This window comes from Seriola lalandi, unplaced genomic scaffold (assembly GCF_002814215.2).
Source record: "Seriola lalandi dorsalis isolate HSWRI2012SDOR001 ecotype SW California unplaced genomic scaffold, Sedor1 jcf7180002052111, whole genome shotgun sequence".
Classification (NCBI taxonomy): domain Eukaryota; kingdom Metazoa; phylum Chordata; class Actinopteri; order Carangiformes; family Carangidae; genus Seriola; species Seriola lalandi.
The window spans coordinates 113,759-135,170 of NW_019522664.1; the positions used below are offsets into that span (position 1 = coordinate 113,759).

The window sequence follows — 21,412 nt, forward strand, 5'->3', positions numbered from 1 at the left end:
TTACTTGAGCAAAAGTACAAAAGCATTAGTATAATAATTTCAGAATAATATATACTATATTATTGGATAGTAATTACTGATGTTTAAATGTGTACACCTCATAAAGGTGGGGTTAATTTGAATTAGTTATATACTGAAGAGTAGCCACAATATAATCTTTAATTATTATCATTATTTTGTTTATTATCATGTAAATGTAGGGGAGTAAGTTCAATATCTGTCTATGAAAAGGTGAAGTGGTGGCAGAAATCAGAAATACTCCACCACTGTCCACTGACCCCCCCCCCCCCCCCCTGCACCAGAGGTCCCAGGTCATGACCCTGAAGACCAGGACTGGGCCAGACCTTGTTTTTGTGCGTCCAACCATGTGGCCTGGAGGGTCCCGGTGGGGGGGGTGGGGGTGGGGGGGATATAAAGAGCGTCTCTCTCTCCCCTCTTCATCTTATCTGAGTGGAAGAGCAGCGGATCGACAGCCACGAGCCTCTCCGTCATAATGAGACTGGATCGTTTATTTGGACTTTAATTACTCCTAACCCTTTTTTTTTTTTTTTTTTTTCCCCCTTCGGTTTGATGTAAAAGTTGATTCATTTCATCAGCAGACGAAGCGATGGATGCGCCCCCACAGACAAAGACAGGTATCTGCAAACTGCCTCCGGCTCGTGTTTTGTGTTAAGAGAGGAAAGAAACTTAACTGAAACAAAAGCATTTTCCTGCATTAAACCCAGCTGCGTTAATGCAAAGTTTAACCTACAATTTATATAAGTACGTGAAGTTTGTTTATCTACTTTTAAAAGTCATTTTTCCGCCTTTTGATGTGGTGTAAAAAAAAATATATATATATAAGAAGAGACTTTAAAATGTGAGAGAAAGCAGTTCACATGTTCACACACTTTGTTTAAAAAAAAAAAAAAAAAAAACCCCCTATCTTTTTTTTTTTTTTTTTTTGTAAAGAGTTTAAAAAGTGTAGTTTGAAGTAAGCTTTTGTAATAAATGTGAACGGAATTTGTTAAATGTGTGTTAAACCGTGTGTGAATTCCGCCGCTTAATCGTAAGAAAATGCCGTTTTTTAACCGTTTTTTCTTTGATAACCCGCAGCCGTTTAGTTGCAGTGTTAGAAAGCATAGTGGGTGTCAATATAAAGTGACGGCCATATTTGCCGGTGCCGCTGTTGTAAACAAAAAGTGAGAGACAGACGCTTCACTGAATTTCGGGTCATTTTTATTTCTTTAATTTACAATGTCTTTGGGAATGTCTTATAAACCCAATGTCCATCAGCACATTCCGGGAACTTCTGGGAACCAGGGTAAGGAGAAAATGTGGGAGAAAATCAAAGTATCCGTCGGTTAAATCGAGTGTTAAATTCGGGGTCTCGGAGAATACCTGGAGAAAGACCGTGTCTGTAGTTTTTGTCCAGTTATATATATAGGGTCAGATCCTGGGAGCTAGGCTAATTCATATCCGCCATTATTACTAATGTAAAAGAGCGCCATCCGTGATATCAGTCGGCGGGGAAACACGGTTTGGGATGTAGAAACGAGAAGGCGACGGTTCCGTAAACGTGCTTATCCGTCGTCCGGGGTCCTGGTCCCGCCGGGTGGGTGCCGTTACACGGTGACAAAAATGTATCACTTCTGTCTTCTTGAGCCAGCCTTGTTCCGTTTCCTCCATGATGCTCCTCGGTCGGAGCTGCTGATCGATCTGCCTCTGAATTTTTTTTATGACTCTTCGAGGACATCTCGCGTTGGAGGATGAAAATTACAAGCGAACAAAGCAGCAGGGGAGCGAGGGGTTTTTTTTTTTTTTATGGAGGAGAAAACCCCCACAAAAATTGGTTATTTTTTATTTTATTACCGGGAATAATGTTTGTTTTTGTGGTAAATATTGGATGTTTATTCCCAGTGGTGGAAATAGGATTCAGATCAGATCAGAGATCAGAATTACTGATACAGGTTTCAGTACTGCATTTAAAATGTTATTTAAAGCCATAGAACAGATTATAAGACAATGGGGCACTGTCCCATTGTCTCTAACATAAGAACCAGGGCCATAGATTCAACCTCTTTTTGGACATATTGTGATCTCCTGGTCATGTTTGTTTCTATTTTTGATCTTATTGATTTTTTTTGTATCTTTGTATCTTTGGTTTTCTGTCCTTTTTGGTGATATTGTGTCAATTTCTGATCATTTTGTGGTAAATTTTGCACCTTTTTGTAGTTGTTTTGAGTCTCTTTATAGTTGTCTGATTTCCCAACAAGAAATGTCGCTCTGACCCAGGGGCCCAAAGGGTCAGAGGGCTGCTAGGAAGTGAAACCAGTTTCAGTGTTCATGTTTGTTTTAAGACAGACTTGAAAATAATCTGAACCAACCCTATTGAGTAAAAGTAGATATTTCAGCCCCGGTCATGAAGCAACCTTTCTGACCACAACTCAGTGTTGAATCAGGGCTGTGAGAGTGAGGGGAACAGTGGAACTAAGTACCCAGGGTTGATAGTGAAAACTATAATAATAATAAACGTTAGGAATTGCTGTTTAGCTGCTCTGAACTTTACACTTTTGCTGTGTCAACAGTTGGAAACCTCCAGTCTCCCTCAGCAGCTAACCTGGCCACGTTGCAGTCCTATAGGCCCCTTCTGAGCGACTATGGACCTCCATCTCTGGGATTCTCACAGGTAACTGCTAATGTGATTGCCAATGTTGTATATATTTTGGAGTAGAGGCGATTTTAAGAAGGTAAATACACTTTTTTTTTTTGGAAAAAAGCATATCAGACAAGCTGTTATTCAAAGCTGAGTATATTCAAACATGTCTGGAGGGGATCCTTAATTAGTGTTGGTGCAATTTTTGTGTTTTGTTATTTGGCTATTGTGTTTCCCCCTCACCTCTGAACCCAAACCTAGTCCCATTACAGGAACATTGTACATGTAGGAACCTCTTCTTCTTTTCCTATTGTAGTGTTCTCAGTAAAACAGTGCTTTCCACATATTAAAAAAAGGATGTGAAAAGTGTTGAACCTGGCTCATCTTGCTGTGTTTGCTCTTCCATCAGGGCTCTACTGGAAGCCAAGTGCCTCAGAACAAATATGCAGAGCTGCTGGCCATCATCGAAGAGCTCGGAAAGGAGATCAGGCCAACATATGCTGGAAGCAAGAGTGCAATGGAGAGACTGAAAAGAGGTAACCGTAAACCTGGATGTGCATGTGTAAAACATAGTGTAATTCAAAGTTTGTTCATCTAATCTGTCTTCGTCTCCCCTCACAGGAATAATCCACGCTAGAGGGCTGGTGCGTGAATGCTTGGCTGAGACGGAGAGAAACGCAAGGTCCTAGCTACGAACACACATTCCTCCCTGCAAGAAGAACTAACAGTCTGCGTCTCATGAAAACAATAAATAACTTGCATGGCATTTCCTTTGAGAGGAGGAAGTAAATGAACAAAGGATGAGGAGGCAAGCTCCTAGAGGATTAAAAAAAAAAAAAAAAACAGTAACACAGTTCATGACTCCTGAGGGTTCTGGAGGATCATTTAAATCATTTGTGGGTTATTGGAATTCAAATGAAAGGATATCATGTGTTTTTATGCCCCACTTTTGGGATCTTAGTTTTGACTTCATATTTAAAAGCATTGGTTTATGCATGCGAATGGGCCCGGGGGTTAATTGTAGACACTGCATGGCTTGTACAGGGGTAGATGGAGACGGCTTCTTTTTGATAGTATTTGGTCTGTTTTTCAGACCCCTATAACACACATGACTGAGTGAGTGAGGGACAGAGATGTGCCAAATGCATCGGTTCATTCGTGTTGAGGTTGGTTTTTGATATTAAAAAAAAAAAAAAAAAAGGAAAATGCTGTTACTTGCATCTTTGTATGTATTTATTACTCAGTGTAATAAATTGTATTTTCAATATAGTTGTCACCATGATTCATTGTATTTAAGACGTTCATCATCCCGTCCTGATTAGCAACACTGAAACACTGAGCGGTACTGAAATAACTTCGTATTATGAATGGAAACAAGAAGTGAAGACAACTGCGGGGATTGTTCTCTTTGCCCTGTGGATATAGTTCATGTGACTAACTCACTATATTAAAGCTGCTTGTAGAGGTCAGTAACATGTTAAAACAGGCAGTGAAAGTGAACCATTGTTTACATTTGGCCTATTGAAGGGATTATTAGCCGTGCTGGGAGCATGACTCTACGTGGTGATACTGGTCCACGCTGAAATATCTCAACAACTATCGGATGGATTGTTGTTAAATCTTCTACAGACGTTCATGATCCCCAGAGGAAGAATCCTGCTGACTTTGCTGATCTGATTTTGGTCTGTTGGTCAGACAAAACAAAACATTTGAAGAGGAAATTGTGAGGGATATTTTTTACTATTTTTTTTAATGTTTTATAGATCAAATGATTAATCAATTAATTGATGAAAATAATCATTAGTTGCAGCCCTCAATCTTGTTAATTTACAGATTAAGAAGTGCTTTTTTAAGTTAAAGTATTTTAAGGTATTACTAACAGTAGCTTTGACTCAAACCGAGGCCCAAAATACATAAATATGTCACCTGCAGAACATTTAGGGATCTGTGAGGCGGCTTCATAAAGACAGACCTGAACTGTCATATCCTGTCAACATTTTCACATACTCACATTTACCAATTTCATGTTTTCTAGACTGCTGGTCAGGTAATTTAGTTTTAGAGACATCCCTGTAGTGCTCTGCAGTTTATGATCTGCTCAGCAGTCTGTCTGAAGCAATCTGAACCGCTGCACAGTAACATTTAAGTCATCAGCATTTCATCAGCCTGTTGTCCCACTGATGCGTTTGATAATCTGGCAAGATACACAGTATGTGGTATACAGTATACTCTGCTGCGTGTATGTTACCTGGAGTGCAAATGCAGAATCGCTGAGGTGTACAGCAGGTGAGAGTAAATGTGGTGTCAGGTTATTTTGAGTTAAATTCAGCTGTGTGAGTTCCTGGTGTAGGCTTTGAGCAAAATGGGGCCAGTGCCTCCAAAAGCCTCTGATTCGCTGCTTGTCAATGGATTTTGCTTAAATGCAAATTTGTTGAAAATATTACAATATTAACTGAGACGGGGGCCTGCACTATTAACTTATTCTGCAGACCTGTGTTCTTGAGAGGTGCTGTGTCAAAATGTAGTAATAATAATTGTTCTTAACTGCAGACATCACATCTTTGTTTTGGTGATGAGAAATGATCAGATATGAGGTGTGTAAGGTCGTTACACTGAAAGAGTAATTACTATCAATGACATTTCTTTCCTTCTTTTCTTTTTCTTTTTGTTGGTCTGGTGTGGATGGGAAAAAACAAAACAAAATGTGAAACTGACATTTATTTGTTTGTTTTCACAAAAGGTGTAAATGTTTCACAAATTATGAAGCTGTGTTTTAAACTGTCTTTCCACTCTTCTTGTTAATCTAGTCCAGATTTGACAAGTCTAGTTACAGTGTTTATTGATCTGCACCTGGTCTGATGTAGTGAAAGTGAAATCACCCTTGTGTGTGTGTGTGTGTGTGTATGTGTGTGTGTTTTTCTCTCATAAATAAAGTTTTAAACAGCCTTTAACAATAATACATTATTATATTGTAAAATACAACATTTCTCAGTATTATAACTTGAGTTTTTGTCCCAACAGATGTGTATACTCCTTTTCCCGACTAGCCAATAAAAACACAAAGTGAAAGTGACGACCAATCACCGCTCTCCATTTTAATCGCATTCTGACCAATAGCGACGCAGGCTGTGAACGTTACAGCGGCCAGCGATCTCTGCAGTGCAGTAGCCAACCAGCAACCAGCTAGCCAACTTGTCTACTCATAGAAATATGGATGAAATAATGGTACAAGTCAACGGGTAGGTCAACTGTTATTTAACGTAGGCTGTCTCCTGTCACACAGTGTTTGTTCTTCGGTTACGTGTGTTTATAATTTCACCGCTACCTGCGCCGTGCTTATAAAAACCTGTAATAAACCAACTTAGCTCAACTTAGCTAGCGGGCTAACCATTTGAATTGACTGTGAAGTCGCAGCAGTAGCTGTAAGGTTAGCTAGATAACTAACCAACCCAGGGCTCCCGCGGAGTTCGCAGGCAACTTTAACCGTCTGCAGCATCCGACGGCGCGGACTGACACCGAAGCTAAAAAGCAGCTAACGTAGCTGGTGTTTTTTTTAAATTGTCCAAACCGCTGCAGGGCTAATGCTATCTGGCTGTGCTGTGTTGATTCTGTTGTCTGCTGGCGAAGTTAAATGGCTATTAAATCAAAACCTGGACAGTTCAGATCATATTCTGAATATTATTTAGAGTCTACGGTTCAGACAGGATCTCACACACAGGAAGCACAGGTCATGGCTGACAGGCAGGACAGAGAGGAGGATGCTAATGCGTATCGTTACACACATTAGCTTGAATATTTGTGTTTATCTTTGATTTTGTTTATGTTTTGTGAACTGTTGAATGTTGATGACAGATCGGTAAATTGGCAGCTAAGGGAAACCTAAGTAAACAATAAGTAGAATAAAGGTTATACAAATCTGAAAGTGTTTTTTAAAACAGTCCAGATTTGACAAATCCAGGTACAGTGGTTTCTTGATCCGGATCCGGTCTGATGAGGTCTAGTAGTAAAAAAAACAAACAGTGAGATCTTAAATCTTAAGTGTTTTTGTTCTCCATGTTACTCCAGACCAGATTTGTCAAGTCTAGGTACAGTGGTTTGTGACCTGGACCTGATCTGATTTAGGCTTTAGGAAAGATTTAGGGGAAAAAAAAGAAAAACAATGACTTTTTTTCTGTCACAAATAAAATAAAGGTTTCACAAATCTGAAACAGCTTCTGGAGTTTACTTGTTAATCATGTCCAGGTTTGATAAGTATAAATGTTTTAAATATTTTAAAGTAGATAACTCACTTACCCAGAGCATACAGTGCAGTCAACTCTCAGTTTACTGTGATAGTCAGTAGTCAAAACAGTTGCTGATTAATTTTTTGATAACCGTCTAATTGTTCAAGCTCAAATTTGACATTGTTGGGTAGTTTGGTTATTTACAATGCATTATATTGCATGCATCATACGTTCTGCATGTAAAATCTGTAAAGCAACTAGTAACTGAAGCTGTCAGATAAATATAAGTACAATATTTCTCTCTGAAATGTTGTGGAGTACAAGCATAAAGTAGTAGAAAATGAAAATACTACTCAAAACTGTATTTAGGTACGTTGCATGAGTTAATGCACTTGGTTACTCTCCGCCCCAGCTGATTGCCTCTTGTTTCCTTCCTCTTCGTCTCCAGCTGTCAGACTGACCCCCGCTGCATGGGCCCATAAACATGTCCACAGATGACAGTATCTCTGAGGATGTGTCCAGCTCGGGGGCTTTGAGCCATTGCCATGTCAGTGCTGATGGGGATGGGGGTAAGGAGAGTGAGACCTCTTTGGTGTCCTCTGAGGGGACATCAGCCTCGGGGCTGGCCGTCTCAGAGGACAGACACACAGCTTCCCAAACCACAGGAGGCACTGTGGAGAGCAGGCCCATGGACATCACACCAGCATGCAACAAGATCAGGTGCAGTGACTGTAAACACACTGAACACACTATTGTATATAGAAAATAAAAAGACAGTAGCTGATAAAACTGTGGGCAGTAGGGCTGCAACTTACTAGTATTTTCATTATTGATTATTTAATGCCTTTTTAATTGCAATTAGCCAATTAGTCTATGAAATGTTAAGAAATTTTGTGCGTAATAATATGTGGCAACCTCATCTGAGAAGCTGGAATAGATGGGCTAATCGATTAAAAAAACGAATCATTTCAGCTCTAGAAGGAAACTTAAATGTTCTCCCACGTATTAATTGTATGAAATTTAATTTAAACTGTTCTATGTTTATGATTTTCCCTGAACTTCACAGGAAAATGATTTAAATTTAATACCCTTTACATGTGGGAGAAGATTTTACACTAATTGCCAGCAGTCAAATGTAAAGAATCATGGGAGATACAATATGCTGTAATGTGTCCGGTCTTGTTTAGTTGTAGAATATATTTATGTATTTAAAATGAGGCTGAGAGGTGCTACTTGGACCTTGGTGAGAGAGGAGTTTTGATCAATAGACATGTTTTCCGTGTCATTAAAGTGTCTACTGTTGTTTTTACACATGAATTTGGTCGTTGTTGTATATAATTTTGTCGCATCCAACTTAAACACTGTATGTGATTTAATATTATGTGATTTTTACCTCAGGAGTTTGTGTCTGAGCACAGAGGAAGCATTTGAACAAGGGAAGAACCTCCCATTCATCAACCCGAGCTCCCTTGAGACCCTGAGGGCTTTGGTGCAGGAGATCCAGAGCAGTGGAGAGACAGACCCTGAGATCTGGAAGGATTGTGAGGTGAGAGATGATCACAGAGCCTGAGAGATGAGATTTATTGTACAATGTGCAAATGAGATGATAAGTGCACGCTGATGACGTGGAAAGTGAAGTTGGGGTTAGCTGCTGTGGCAGTTGTTCTTGTGCGCTGCATTTGGCAGCTGGCAGCCTCATTTCTGGGCTGTCACTTTTATTTTTTGTGCAGATCACACCTGACAGTAAGACAGACACACACACACACACACACACACACACACACACACACACACACACACACACACACACACACACACACACTAACCCCAACACCCCACACAGCGCCACACTGCAGCTGATCTTTTCAGACACAGGATGTGATTTGTAGGGAACAGACAACTCTGATGTGCTACAACACAAAGGCACTTCACTGCAGAGTTCACCAGGCTCCAGGCTTTTTAGTTCATATACCTGAGGAAAACACTTGTCTTCTTTGATTATTAAAATGTCCATTAAGTAGATTATGGTATTAAAATATTAAGAGAAAATTATTGTTGCTCTATACATCAGCTCTCCCTCTCTGATGGGAGTTTACATCAGAGTCGTAGCGGTGCACAGCTGCTTCCCTCAACCCTGCACAAATACACACATGCAGTGCAGACACATTTATTAGAGAAATTACAAAATTTTAGATCTTTTGTCAACATTTATTGGTTGACAGTGAAGAGACAGACGGGGGGGTGGGGGTGGGGGTGGCGGCATGCTACCAAAGTCCCTGACTGGAACTGACCGGGGGATGTTGCAGTTATATCGTTTTTGCCTTCACTATTCAGCTGCAGGAGGAACCCAGGACTTAGATTTGTTTTGATGCAAATCGCCATCGTCACATACTCACTCAGTCAGTCCAAGGTACAGTGGCTTCCTCCAGGAAACTAATGTTTTATTGATTAGAGAAACCTGATTTCCATTCTGGAGAAAGCTATTTTTTTTGGCCATATACACGTGTTATATGGAGGATATAAGCCGTGCACATGGTTCTGTTTTTTCTCTGTTGCATGTCTGTGTACATGGAGATGTTCACACACAGCCAGTCCACGTCCATTATCTGCATCACATCCCTCATGGATAAGATGCAGATAATGAACTTCACATCATGTTGACCCTTAGGGTGCGTTAAGTATAAATTGGCTGTAACTGGATTTCTTAATGACTTTTTACACTTGAGCATGTGCAAGACAAAGACTGTGACAGCACAACAGCAGGATGAAATGAAATGTCATTACACATGATGATACATCCTTCTGATCTAAATAATCCAAAGTCCAAGTAAAACTGAAACCGATAAGAGGTCCAAATAAGTTGGTTTACACCGCAGCTCATTTGACTGTATAATCCACAGTGTCCTCTCACTGTACTCTCCGCCCTCCAACAAACAAACACACTCACGTAAAATCTCAATGTGTGTTGTATCAGAAAAATTCCCCTCCAGACACATTTTAAGACACAAAAATACTCCTGCTCGGAATAATAATTTGTCTGTTTTTCCACAAGAATAAAATCACAGCTGCTCCTTCTCCCTCATTTAAAATCCAGACATTATGAATAATGCAAATATTGTTCATTTCAAAAGTTTAACTGCTGGACACAAAATGTCTCTTACTGGAAGCGCTCGGGTTTTCACATCTCACTTGTTTTTTCATACTGAACCACGAGTGGCCTCCAAATTATTTCCAGTGTCACAAAATTCTGTTTGTGAAACTGACAAATTGAGACTTTAAGGTGAGCACAGAGAAAAACAGCTGTCTAGTGTCAAACTCTGCGCATCCATCATTCTGCACAGTGAAGCTCAGACATCCAAGAGAAGAAACAAGAGGCTTTAAGGGGGAGAAATGTAATTACTTTCCTGCTGCATGAATGTGCAGATTTACAGTAACCAGGTCACTACAGTGCATGTAAACGCTTTGTCTGATTACCTGTGTCACCTGGTTTCTTGTGTTCATGTAGACACACTGACTCACCGGGTGAGCTTCCCTGTTTTTGCCTTTAGGTGGTTCATACATTAGATGTCATGTTTCCGCTTGAGGCTTTAAGTTTAAGTAGATTGACGGTGTCTGTTTGTGAGCAATGATGGCGCGTAACTCCTGTTTTTGTTTTTTTCTCTGAGCAGGGCCGATGGCTGCATCTGTTTCAGCTGGTCGAGAAGCAATACCAAGAGCAAATCCTCGCTCAGCAAGAACAATACCAGTGCCAAATACAGGTGAGCCTGCATTTAGTCATGTCCTGTCACATGAGCTATTTTAAAGTATCCAGTGAAATAATGATGTGCTCTTTTCTTTTTTTTTCCCCAGTTGATTCAGGATGAAATTAAGGCCCTAGTTCAGCTCCAGAACCGCCAGGCCAGCATCCAGCCACACACAGAGTTCTCTCCAACTGCAGTGACCAAAACCACTACTGACACAAAGGACTATATTTTCCCCCTCATCTCCAGTGACTGCACAGTCCCCAAAAATGTGCCCAGTGACAATGACAGCCTGGCAGCCCCTGCACATACCCCTTTTAGCTCCCCTTCACCTCCACTCCACAGATCGGAGACCGCCAACCAGGGGGAGGAGCGGGCCACCACCGTGCTCAGCAGTGGATACGGGACTCTGTCTGCTTGGGAAACAGGCCTGGAACCTGCTGGGTCTCCAGGCGAAGATGAGGATGGTAGTCAAGGAAGGGAGAAGCATCACTGGTCCTCTAACTTCCAGGAAGCCACAGAGACGACTGTGATTGGATGCCAGCAGGATTTTTCCGATGAGAGGACTCTTGGAGTGGAGGATCTGAACCCATTAGTCTACCAGCAGAAAATCTCTGGGTATGTCTGAGTTGTTTATAAGACACACTAACCGCCATTGTTCTGTATTTAGTAATAAATATGTCTTTAAAAGTCTTAAATTGAACTCTAACCTGCAGAAACCCTCCTCAGATTTAGTCACATTGTCTCTGAGGAGTCATATTACTCCTGACCCTGACCTCTTCTGTCGGCAGCACCAGTCAGCCTTTGACCTCCTGGGCCCAGAGGCAGAAACTCAGGCCCAAGAAGAGCAAAGCAGGACAAGCTTCGTGCCAAATCCCAGAGTACCAGGAGCTGCCACGCAGCCCCAGAGAATCCCACAGACGAAACCCCCTGGAGAGCACAGACTCCCAGGACCAGGTACGACTCACCGAGTGGCAACAGCTGCTAAGATTTTGCAGGGATAGTAAAAAAGAAATAAAAAAATTACCTCGTGTTAATCGCTGCCCTGCATCTGGAGTGTTTTTGTTTTTGGTGCATATGTCTGTTGTTGTTGTCTTGATTACGATCCTGCTGCTGAGTCTAATCCACTCATCTCTATTGGGTTCCAGCATCGACCGGCCGGGCCGTCGTCCAGCACTTTTCCCCTGAGGAGGAGTGACAGCCTGATGTCTGAGGCATCAGGTAACAGTTCACCCACTCAGACAAAACACAGAACAATAGGGATTTGACAGTGTAAAGAAATCATGACTGTGATGTAATAAACAATGCATTATATTACAGTTTTTATGAGATGAAGCTTGTTGCAGTTACAACAAGTGACAGTATGATGGCACTGTTACACCAGCGAGGGATTTTATTATGAGGAAATGGAAAGAGATTCATTTATTCATGTCGAGAAATGTGATGTGATGTGTGTGTTTGGTAGTTATGTTAAATCCGTAGTCTGTCTCCACACAGCAGCAGTTTTAAGTTGTTATAGCCATGAAAAGAGACAACTGTCAGTGAATTATAATATATTATGTCTCATAGTTTGTTTCCTGCTGTATTTCTGACTTTCACAGCTCATTTTATTTAAATGACACTTTTTGAATTAAAGGAAAACAAGTAGAAAAAGCATTAAATCACACGGCGTGCTTCTGTGCGTCTCAGGCCTCACTTACTGGCGTCTGAATGAGAGCGAGCTGTATCGGCCGTTACCGGACAGCTTTGACAGCAGCGCTTACCTCCTGCAAGAGACGTCCATCAGTCCGGTGAGTGAAACGCCACAGCTCTCAGTGACTCCTGAGTCTGATGGCGGGATGTCCCACAATCCCTTCTGCCTCTTACTTATTAAACTTAATTATTTCTTATTTAACACTCACTTAAAAACAAAATCATCAACTTTAACATTCCCTGACTATAAGACTCACCATTTATTCCTTATAAAGTGAAATCCTAAGAGGAAAAAAACTGCAGATAAGGTCAAATAAATGAAACGGAGGAACAGATATATGTATTCTGGTGTGCAGCCTTCTTCCCCTGTGCAGAGCCCCACATGGAAATACTAATAGACTTTCACATATTGCCTTTGCATATACAGTGTGTGCATATACACACACACACATACTTAACATAAATTGAATACAAAAGGTACAGTGTAGAACACTGTAAAAAAAAAAAAGAGTTATGGTAATAATCTTTAAAGGTTTTTCTGGGGACAGACGTCCTTCAGGAACTGAGGTGAAAACTTACCCCAATAATTTCCCTTACATGTACAGTGGGGTCCAAACGCCTGAGACCACTTCACTTAAATAAGAAAGTAGTTTCAGACTTTAGGACACCACTGCACCCATGTGAGTCTTTAACAGCAGTAACAGATCCACCGTCTTCCCAGTGTTTTGTTATCTGTGGACAATCCCAGAAGAACCAGGGGTGACTATCACATCTCCCACCAGCCCAAAAATGTGTTTGAGTAGAAAAAGACATGAAACCAGTTTGAGTTTGAGGGAGATGCACTGACAACATGTCTGCTGCATTTAGCTGCTGGCTTGTGTTGAATCTCCGTCTCTGTTGTAGACTCCGTCTCCGGAGCGTGGACTGTCTCTCAGAGAGATCTATCAGAACAAGCAGAGGACAGACAGTAGACGCTCGGACTGCGAAGGTTCTGTTACGTCCACTCCTTCGTCACCGCAGGTATTTCATCTGTTTAGTCCTCGGCTTTCACAGAGGTACACGACAAAATTGTGCAAAATAATATACAGTATATCTCACCAGCTTTTAAATGTCCGGATTTTGTAGATCATTTATTTTACAGATGTTCATATGCAGCAAAAATCTGGGGAATTACTAGAGAACTGTTGTAAACTAAAGATATTATGAGCCAGAAGAACCAGAAAATACACCTGACTGTTAACTTGATGATCTGATCTAAATTTCATCCCCCCCCTCCCCTGTTGAATTATTCATTATTGAAATTGGAAATTAAATTGAGTTAATGAATAATAAGAAATGTGTGCACACAATTAACCTGCTGTAGAAATTATTATTCATATATTAATTATTCAAATAGATATATGAAAATGCTTTCTGTGCCTTTTTTTCTCTATATATTTTTCATATTAATGTTAATATTAATTATCGGTCCGATTAACTTTCTTAATAACAACAACCATAATAATAATTTATAATTTCTTTAGTCCTCAGCTGCGTCTAACCTGAACTCTCCCTCTGTGCGCCTCAGGTGTTGACCTTGGACCCGGCGGTGAACATGCGGCCGTCTGATCGCACCTCGGGCTTCACTTCACCCTCGCACTTCAGCAGCCCTTCGTTTGCAGCTCAGCCCCACCTCTACCCCAGAGTCGAGACCCCCGTGACCCCTGACAGCATGGCGGAGGGCAGTCCCAACCCCGGAGACACAGACTGCATCTCCGACACCTCCAGTGTTTCCGTTGCCGGACCTTCCCCGTCCAAGGTGCAGCGCTTGTGGGGAAACGCATCCCAGGCGGCCCTGTCTACCTCCCAGGATAAGAACCTCACAGTCAGCCAGCAGCGCAGAGCCAGTGCCCCCTTAGCCAGCGAGGAGGAGGGCAGTCACACCCACACCAGCACCCTGAAGCCTCGTTCGGCCTCTGGTGCGACTCTGCGGCCCGCAGTCAGTCCGCACATGGAGAGGGCTTCATCACTGGAGGATCCTGTCGTCCTTTCTCTGTGAGTGTGGCGTCACTCTGGACTCCTCATGCCTGGTTGAAAATAAACTTGTATAACAAACTAAAAACTGTAAAACAAAGAGGAAGAAAGTAAATAAAATCCAAAAAGTAAAAGTCTGTCCTCGGTGGTGCTGAACTCACACTGCTCAGTGTTTCTTCCTCAATCGTGCTTCATTCAGCATCTTGTTTACTCAGTGTTTTTGCCGCTGCTTTGTATGCGTTGCCGTTGTGTGGTATCTCATCAGGCTTAATGATTGCACACATAAATCTTCCACCTTCAACAGAATCATTAATTTCCTCTTTTCTCTGTTGCCGTCAGACTGCGGCAGAACCTCAGAGAGAAGCATTCTCGACATGTGGCCGACCTGAAAGCGTATTATGAGTCTGAGATCCAGATCCTGAGAGACAAACTCAAACTCAGAGATCTGCCCCAGGACTTAGAGAAGAGCAACCAGGCCCTCACAGACAGGTTTGTCCTCACTGTATATTACTTATTTATTGTATTTCTTTTCTTTTTTTAATCACATTTTCATTCAAAACATAAATAAATAAGACAAAACAGCCTAATACAAAATCAATAAAGTTTGTGACAGCTGAACAAACTCAGCAAATTCCAGGAAATTAAACAGGAAAATGGTGAAATTGGACTAAAATAATACATAAGTAAATATTCTGAGGTATTAACTTGATTTTTGAAGCTACAAGTGATCATGACTCATATTCAGTTGTTGAATGTCTAGACATGAATTAAGTCTTGTAGCCCTCCACGTTCCCCCGGCCTGATGTTACACCTCTGTGTCGGTTTGTTTGTTTATCCACAGGTGCAAACATCTGGAAAAAGCTCTGGCTGAAGCCACCAGCCGTATTCAAGAACTAGAGGCAACAAACAGCTCGCTGGAGAAAAAACTGGTATCATTCCTCTAATTTTCTTTTTTCAGTTTAATTCAGTTAATAAAGCAAAAAATATTCTGTTATTTAAAATGTACTGTTTCAGCAGGGAACGTCTTGTTATTTATGAAAACATAAAATGACTGAAATTCAGACCCACGCTTCAGTGTCTCTGGGTTGTGAAGAAGCTGTAAAATGCCTTAAATTCAGTTCATAGATCTTTAAAGTCATTAAACTGTCGGATTTGAATTTATGAAGTCTTAATTTCAACCTAGAACATTTTTTTTCTGAGTAATGGGTCAAATCAATAGAAAATAATGTCGCTGATTAAATACTTTATATTTTAAGTCGGGCCCGTCTCATGTTGTGACCTTCCATCATGTTTCCTTCCAAAGTTTGTTCTTAAATTTCTTTATATTTGTTCTTCAAAAGAGTCTTAAAATCATTAAACACCATCTGCAGACACTGTAATTAATCCAGTAGGAATATCTGCATGGAGTCTAATTAAGGGATCCTTAATGAAGCTCATGATGATGGATTAATATTTGGTAACCTAAGAACCGTTAGAACGTGGACATCGATGAAGTCACATCTTGTGTCTGAAACCTGAACTTTCATAAGGTTCATGTAGATTTTTAATCAGCCTGTTCATCGAGGGCCTTTTCCTCAGCTCACTGTTTTTTATTTTAAATTGTGATAATGTTAGTTAGTGTGACGTTTATCATATGCATTCAACTAATATTTAACCATCACCCCATTCCCTTGATCTCTGTGTGACTTTTTGCTCGGCAGGCAGAATGGCCGGAGCGGTACGCTGTGGCGGGTGCGACTGTGAAATCTTTGCAGCAGCGACTGGAAGAAAGCAAACGCTCGGGCAAAGAGAAGGACGCCCAGGCAGCACGTCTGAAGAGCCGCGTCCGGCAGCTGGAGGAGGCGGCGCAGAAATCCTGCAGGGAGGCAGACGAGAGGGAGGCGCGGAGGGAGAGAGAGTACAGGATGCTGCAGGATGTGAGTCTTGAGTCGTGTTCTGCACCGCAACCTCCTTATTATCATAAGTTTGTTTTATTATATCAAATCTTTATTATTGATTGCTCCATAATCTGTGATTTAAAATGATTACACCTGCACTGGAATCATCTAGATGATGTGTACAGGGGATCATGAAATATCTGTTTATCTTTATTTTGGGGATTCATTTGTAAGAGGAAAGTTTTGTCTAATTAAATGCACCAATTGGCTCCACCTGATTGGTTTCTGCTCCAATATCGATCTTATTAATCAGATCAGGTATTGGCTAGACATGACTGATTCATACTTGATGATAATGATTCGTTGACGTTACCAAAGATTGATTCAGTCTCAATTTTCTCAAAGTAGATTTTCTGCACTTTTGGTTGCGATGTCGTTTTGAAACACTGGACAAAGTAACGTTGAATATTATTCACAAAGCTTTAATTAAAAAGATTGATAAAGGACAGAACCTCAGAACACAAGGCCTGATGCTGCATCTTATTAATAACAAACTTTTAGCAGCTGGAAAAAAAATAACAAACGAACGCTGCAATGTTGGTTTAGCAGGTTGGTTTTGGTTTCTGATAATAGTTGTTTGTTGTGAAGTCATGTGGCACGATTACAGCCTCATGTTAAATTACATAACAATGATCCCAGTTCATTCCAGCTAACAAACAGTAACTGTTTAACGTTCACCTTCGTCATTAAGGCCTCTGTTGTTTTGTTTCTTCAGCTGCTCGGAGAATACGACTCTCTGATGAAGGAGCACGAGGGAGCGAAGGTGCTGGTTCTCTTTACGTTCAACATGTGGTTTCATTATTTGATTATCGTTGAAATACGTGATAAAAACAAAAACAACTTCTCAATACGTCCTAACAATCTTTGTCTCTGCAGAACAACCTGGTGTCAGCAGAGAACAAACTGGTCGATGCCAACGATCACATATCTGAGCTGAAGAGGTGAGTGGAAGCAACAGTATTTAATTTTATAAATTCTTGTCTAATTTTTAGTTCTTGTTCTTCTATTGTGGTGAAAATAGAAGAAACATAGAAACACCTTTTTCTTTTCTATTGCTGCTCTGCTTACAGTCAGTCCTGTGTGAAACAGTTTCTGGTGTCTAACGACAGTCAAGACGCTAATAAAAACTTTTTTTATGTTCATGCAGTTGTTTGAGCGTCACGGCCTTAAAAGAATAGTTTCACATTTATCCTCTTTCTCGCTAAATTTTAAATGAGAGGATGGAAACAGCTCTGTTGTCTGTTTGGTGAATGTGAAGCTGGAGCCAGGAGATGGTATGGTTAGCTTAGCTTAGCTTAGCGTAAAGATTAAAAACAGGGGTAAACAGCTAGCGTGGCTTTTTCTAGAGATAAAAAAAAGAAATAAGCTGCCTACCAGCTCCTGTAAAGCTCAGTTAATAACACGTCATGTCTCATGTATTTAATCTGCACAAAAACCAAAGTGTGGCTTTTATGTGCTGCAGCCAGGCTAGCTGTTTCCCCCTGTTTCCAGTCTTTATGCTAAGCTAAGTTAACGGCTCCCTGGCCACAGCTTCATAGTTACCCCACAGAAAGATAATGAATTTCCTAAAGTGTTAAACTACTCGGTTACCACAGCTTCACACTAACAGAGTTACTGTGTTCGCATGGAGAGCTCACAGCAGAGAGGTGACATCATAGCTGTAGTTTGATTATTGGCTTCAGATCCATCACTGTCACATTGTCATTGGCCGGCTCGGGCAATCTCGTAAAAAGGCTGCAGCGGAGAGGAGAGTGGACAGATGGAGAAAAGAGAGTTCATCAATAGAGCCCGACGATGGTCTCTGTGCTGTTGGGAATAGATGATGCCGAGGCCACGCAGCAACTTTTCCTCCGCAGGATCAGCTCTGCCTGCAAATTGGCACCGACAGAGGCAGCGCATGGACTCGGCATTGATGAAGTGTGTGGAGTCGATTCAGCGGATTCGCAGGCAGATAGCAAAACTGCAGCTCGCGCAGCGTCGATATGCGGTGGGTGTCGTAGGAAGGCTTTAGCAGTGAAACGCCTCACCTGGAGAGAAGGCAGCCAGGAGAAAGAGAAGATGAGTTCCAGACACCTGAGAGTGGCCGTGGGAAAAGAAGGAAACTAGGAAAGAAGTTACTACAATGTGCAAGCAGCAGTTTATCCCTTCAGTCAAAGAACAGCACAACAGCTGAGACACATAAGTCCGGGAAAAGTGTAGAGACATGAGGATCCGTCCACAACACTAAGTAGATGTCAGACCATCAAAACGGAAAAGGTTGTAAAATAAAATAAGATATGCGAGAACACTTCCCTGTTTTACGGCTCTAATGAAGTCACGTAGCGAGAGCAAGAAAACCTCCGAGAGACGTTTAAAGATTGTCAAACTAAAACAGGAGCGGCGCATTAGAGGCCGATCGTGGCAGCAGAAGGAATTTATCACCCGCAGGAGACAAAAGTGTTGAGATGAAGGTCGGCTCTGGGTCGTGTTCCTCCTGTGTGTGGAGGGAAAGACGTTCACCGAGGCTGATTGAGTTATGTGCCACATGAAGAAGGAATTCCTCAGGATCCTTTAAACCCACAGACTGATGTCTCCATTTCCCAAAACACTATTATTTCATTTTTAAACGCTTGTATCTTTTCAAAGATCCACAAGATCTGTATCAGTATATCTGATGCTTAGTCTTAATCACCTGTTCCCTCGTAATCATGTGTGTGTGTGTGTGTGTGTGTGTGTGTGTGTGTGTTTCACCTCAGAGTAATCTCCAAACTGGAGTCTCAGGTGAAGCAGCTGGAGCATGAGAACCAGGCCAGAGCCCGTTACGCTTCCCACAGTAACACTCAACCCTCTGGAGCAGGGTAAGCGCTGAAAAACCTTCCCGCCACTGTTGTTTTTTCTAATATTTTAATATTTCTGACTCCTGCAGCATCAGGTATCCAGAGACGCACGTGACACAGAAGGAAAGCGATGCACAGGCTGCAGCACTTTGCCATTAGATTAATTTAAAAGCTCTGATAATATATGAAATCTTGCTTCTTGCTTCTCTCACACACTGTGTCAGTGCATCATGATATTAATCTCTTGTTGTCATCATAAGATCTGTGTGTGTTGGATGTTCCTAACAGCTGCTAAATACTGAATTTCCTCTTGACGTGTCCACAGTCTTTTCCACCATCCCGACCTGCTGCTGTCACCCGGTAAATGCAAAGTAGATCCAGACGTCACCCGCAGGAAGTCGCCCTGTCCTGCGTCCGACCAGCTGAACGGCGGCAGAAAATCCCAGTTCCCTCAAACTAACCAGTCGAGTATGCACAAGAGGTCACTGTACACAATAAGCGATCAGTCGTCAGGACCTGGAAGCTCCGCGGACACCTCCTCAGCCGGTGGGAGCTGGAGGTGAGTCTTTACCCCCGTGGATTTGCCCCCAGCCAAAAGTTAGTGAAGATCTTCGCTGATTGGTTGCGATCCTGTCCCCGCAGGTGTGCCTCTCCTCCAGAGTGTGAGCAGTCTCTGCCTCAGACCAGACACCAGGAGCAGAGCCAGCGGGAGGCCGCTCGGAGAGACGCGTCCTGCGCCCTGACGCCCATGATGAGAGCCCTGATAGAGCTGGAGGAGACCAGAGCCACCGAGAGCCGGGCCCCCTGTAAGAACAGCTCCACCACCCACAGTATGACGAACACTCGCTCACAGCACTCAGATTTAAAACTCAACGTCTGTCTCATTTCCCCACACTCCTTACGCGAACACAGAGTAGATTTCTGCGTTTGGGAAATTTAGATGAACTATCAGAGTGAGTGAGACGGTCTGAATCCACATTTACAAACGTAACACACACATTCCTGCGAAGTCCTCGAGTGCTGAGGCGCTCTTCAACTTCCACGAGGGACGTCAGGCGGATTTATTTTTGTGCAGTACGCTTCCGAGTGCAGACTTCACCAGACTTTAAAAATTCATGATGAATCATCACCATCATCATAACCAGAACCGATCTATGTTTACACGTCTTACGACCCTGACTCAAGTGGCCACAACAAAAAAACGGAGACACACCGTGGTAAAGATGAACAAAAGAATGTTTTTATTAAAGCAAATCAAGACGCCAAGTTGAACGTTCTGGGTACGAGGTGTGGAAATCGGTAAAGTCAGTAGATTGTGGTGTGTGTGAGCGAGGCATGTGACGTAAAGTGCAGAACTAATCGTAAGGACTGAAACTATGACAACGTGACCAAACCCAAAAAACGTGGTGTGACTGTGGCGAGGAGCAGAGAGGTCAGTAGGCAGCCGCAGCTTAAATACTCCGCAACACACAGGCGTGGTTGTGTCTGTTTCCGTTTTTATTTTTATTTCACACATGCAGCATATGCACATTAGTTTGTTCTAATTCACAGTGCAGGACAAGCACCAGCTAATAACTGATGCTGATGAGAGCAGTTCAGACATGAGAGATGAGATGGGTGACAGGATCAGGAACTATCGATGTATATTCGTTTATATCGATGGAAATCGGGGAGTTCTCAAGCGCGTATTGTCCCCTCGCAGACGTTTGGATTCAGCCGCACCAGCAGGAGAGGAAGGGAACAATGGCTGCAATCAGTTTTTCAGTATCTTAGACCTTGTTGTGAAGTGACTGGGAGCAAAATCAGAAAACTATTCAACGTGCTCTGAGGTCAATGACAGCAAAGCCGGAGATGTTCGTTAGTATCAACGCGGACGCAGTTTCCTTTAAACAGAGACTGGCCAGTTACAGATTAGTTAACTGTTCTGTTTGTTGATTCATTACAGGCGGATGAAACAAGCCGCACACACAGAACAAGTCGGTGTTTTGAATCGGTATGTTTGTCTCCGCAGGGGTCGGCAATCAGAGGACCACCGTGGGTTTTGTGGAGCGGAGGCACAAAGAGGTGATTCAGGAGCGAGTCGGGCTCCAGGCAGAAAGAGAGGCGGTTAAACCTGGAGGAGCGACGGTCGGAGCCGAGCGAGGAGAAAGAGGAGGAGGAGAAAGAGGAGGAGGAGAAAGAGGAGGAGCAGCAGCCGGAGCGAGAAGTCACAGTGGAGCAGAAAGAGCTGCAGCTCTGCTGAGGGCCCAGAGGAGTCTGTCTCCAGAGGGCCACAGATCCTCCTCACTGCCTCCTCCAGCACATCGAAACATACCCACAACTACACCCAGTACGTTCTCCCAGTCCTTCCACACAC

The 21,412-nt window shown here is 42.3% G+C and overlaps 2 protein-coding genes across 4 annotated transcripts in view; both read left to right on the forward strand.

Annotated features, from left to right (window-relative positions):
• The first annotated feature begins 454 nt into the window (after nt 1-454).
• cdk2ap1 (cyclin dependent kinase 2 associated protein 1) lies at nt 455-3,900 on the forward strand. Of its 2 annotated transcripts, none has more exons than XM_023399666.2 (4): nt 455-635; nt 2,568-2,668; nt 3,045-3,171; nt 3,257-3,900. In XM_023399666.2, exons 1-4 carry the CDS (start codon nt 608-610, stop codon nt 3,322-3,324), a joined length of 324 nt encoding a protein of 107 aa, XP_023255434.1. In that variant the 5' UTR covers nt 455-607; the 3' UTR covers nt 3,325-3,900. The 2 variants fall into 2 exon arrangements, with proteins under 2 accessions (XP_023255434.1, XP_023255433.1); XM_023399665.2 differs by lacking the exon at nt 455-635 and adding an exon at nt 1,152-1,303.
• A 1,876-nt stretch (nt 3,901-5,776) lies between these two features.
• The window catches only part of mphosph9 (M-phase phosphoprotein 9), a 20,975-nt gene continuing 5,339 nt past the window's right edge, over nt 5,777-21,412 (forward strand). Inside the window, exons 1-19 of one of the 2 annotated variants that reach the window (XM_023399677.2) lie at nt 5,777-5,874; nt 7,307-7,578; nt 8,257-8,404; nt 10,527-10,616; nt 10,708-11,216; nt 11,390-11,555; nt 11,747-11,819; nt 12,288-12,388; nt 13,194-13,310; nt 13,858-14,324; nt 14,643-14,792; nt 15,145-15,232; nt 16,004-16,219; nt 16,956-17,003; nt 17,117-17,181; nt 18,976-19,077; nt 19,382-19,615; nt 19,699-19,886; nt 21,068-21,385. In XM_023399677.2, coding sequence (XP_023255445.1) covers nt 7,343-7,578; nt 8,257-8,404; nt 10,527-10,616; nt 10,708-11,216; nt 11,390-11,555; nt 11,747-11,819; nt 12,288-12,388; nt 13,194-13,310; nt 13,858-14,324; nt 14,643-14,792; nt 15,145-15,232; nt 16,004-16,219; nt 16,956-17,003; nt 17,117-17,181; nt 18,976-19,077; nt 19,382-19,615; nt 19,699-19,886; nt 21,068-21,385 — 3,316 coding nt within the window. In that variant the 5' untranslated portion in view covers nt 5,777-5,874; nt 7,307-7,342. The remainder of the gene's footprint in view (nt 5,875-7,306; nt 7,579-8,256; nt 8,405-10,526; nt 10,617-10,707; nt 11,217-11,389; nt 11,556-11,746; nt 11,820-12,287; nt 12,389-13,193; nt 13,311-13,857; nt 14,325-14,642; nt 14,793-15,144; nt 15,233-16,003; nt 16,220-16,955; nt 17,004-17,116; nt 17,182-18,975; nt 19,078-19,381; nt 19,616-19,698; nt 19,887-21,067; nt 21,386-21,412) is intronic. The other variant, XM_023399678.2, reaches the window with a different exon arrangement.

Coding starts and splice junctions, on each gene's coding strand:
- cdk2ap1 (XM_023399665.2), top strand. CDS start 1,237: ATGTCTTTGGGAATGTCTTATAAACCCAATGTCCATCAGCACATTCCG. Junction 2,669..3,044: donor CATCTCTGGGATTCTCACAG/GTAACTGCTAAT, acceptor CTCTTCCATCAG/GGCTCTACTGGAAGCCAAGT. Junction 3,172..3,256: donor AATGGAGAGACTGAAAAGAG/GTAACCGTAAAC, acceptor CTCCCCTCACAG/GAATAATCCACGCTAGAGGG.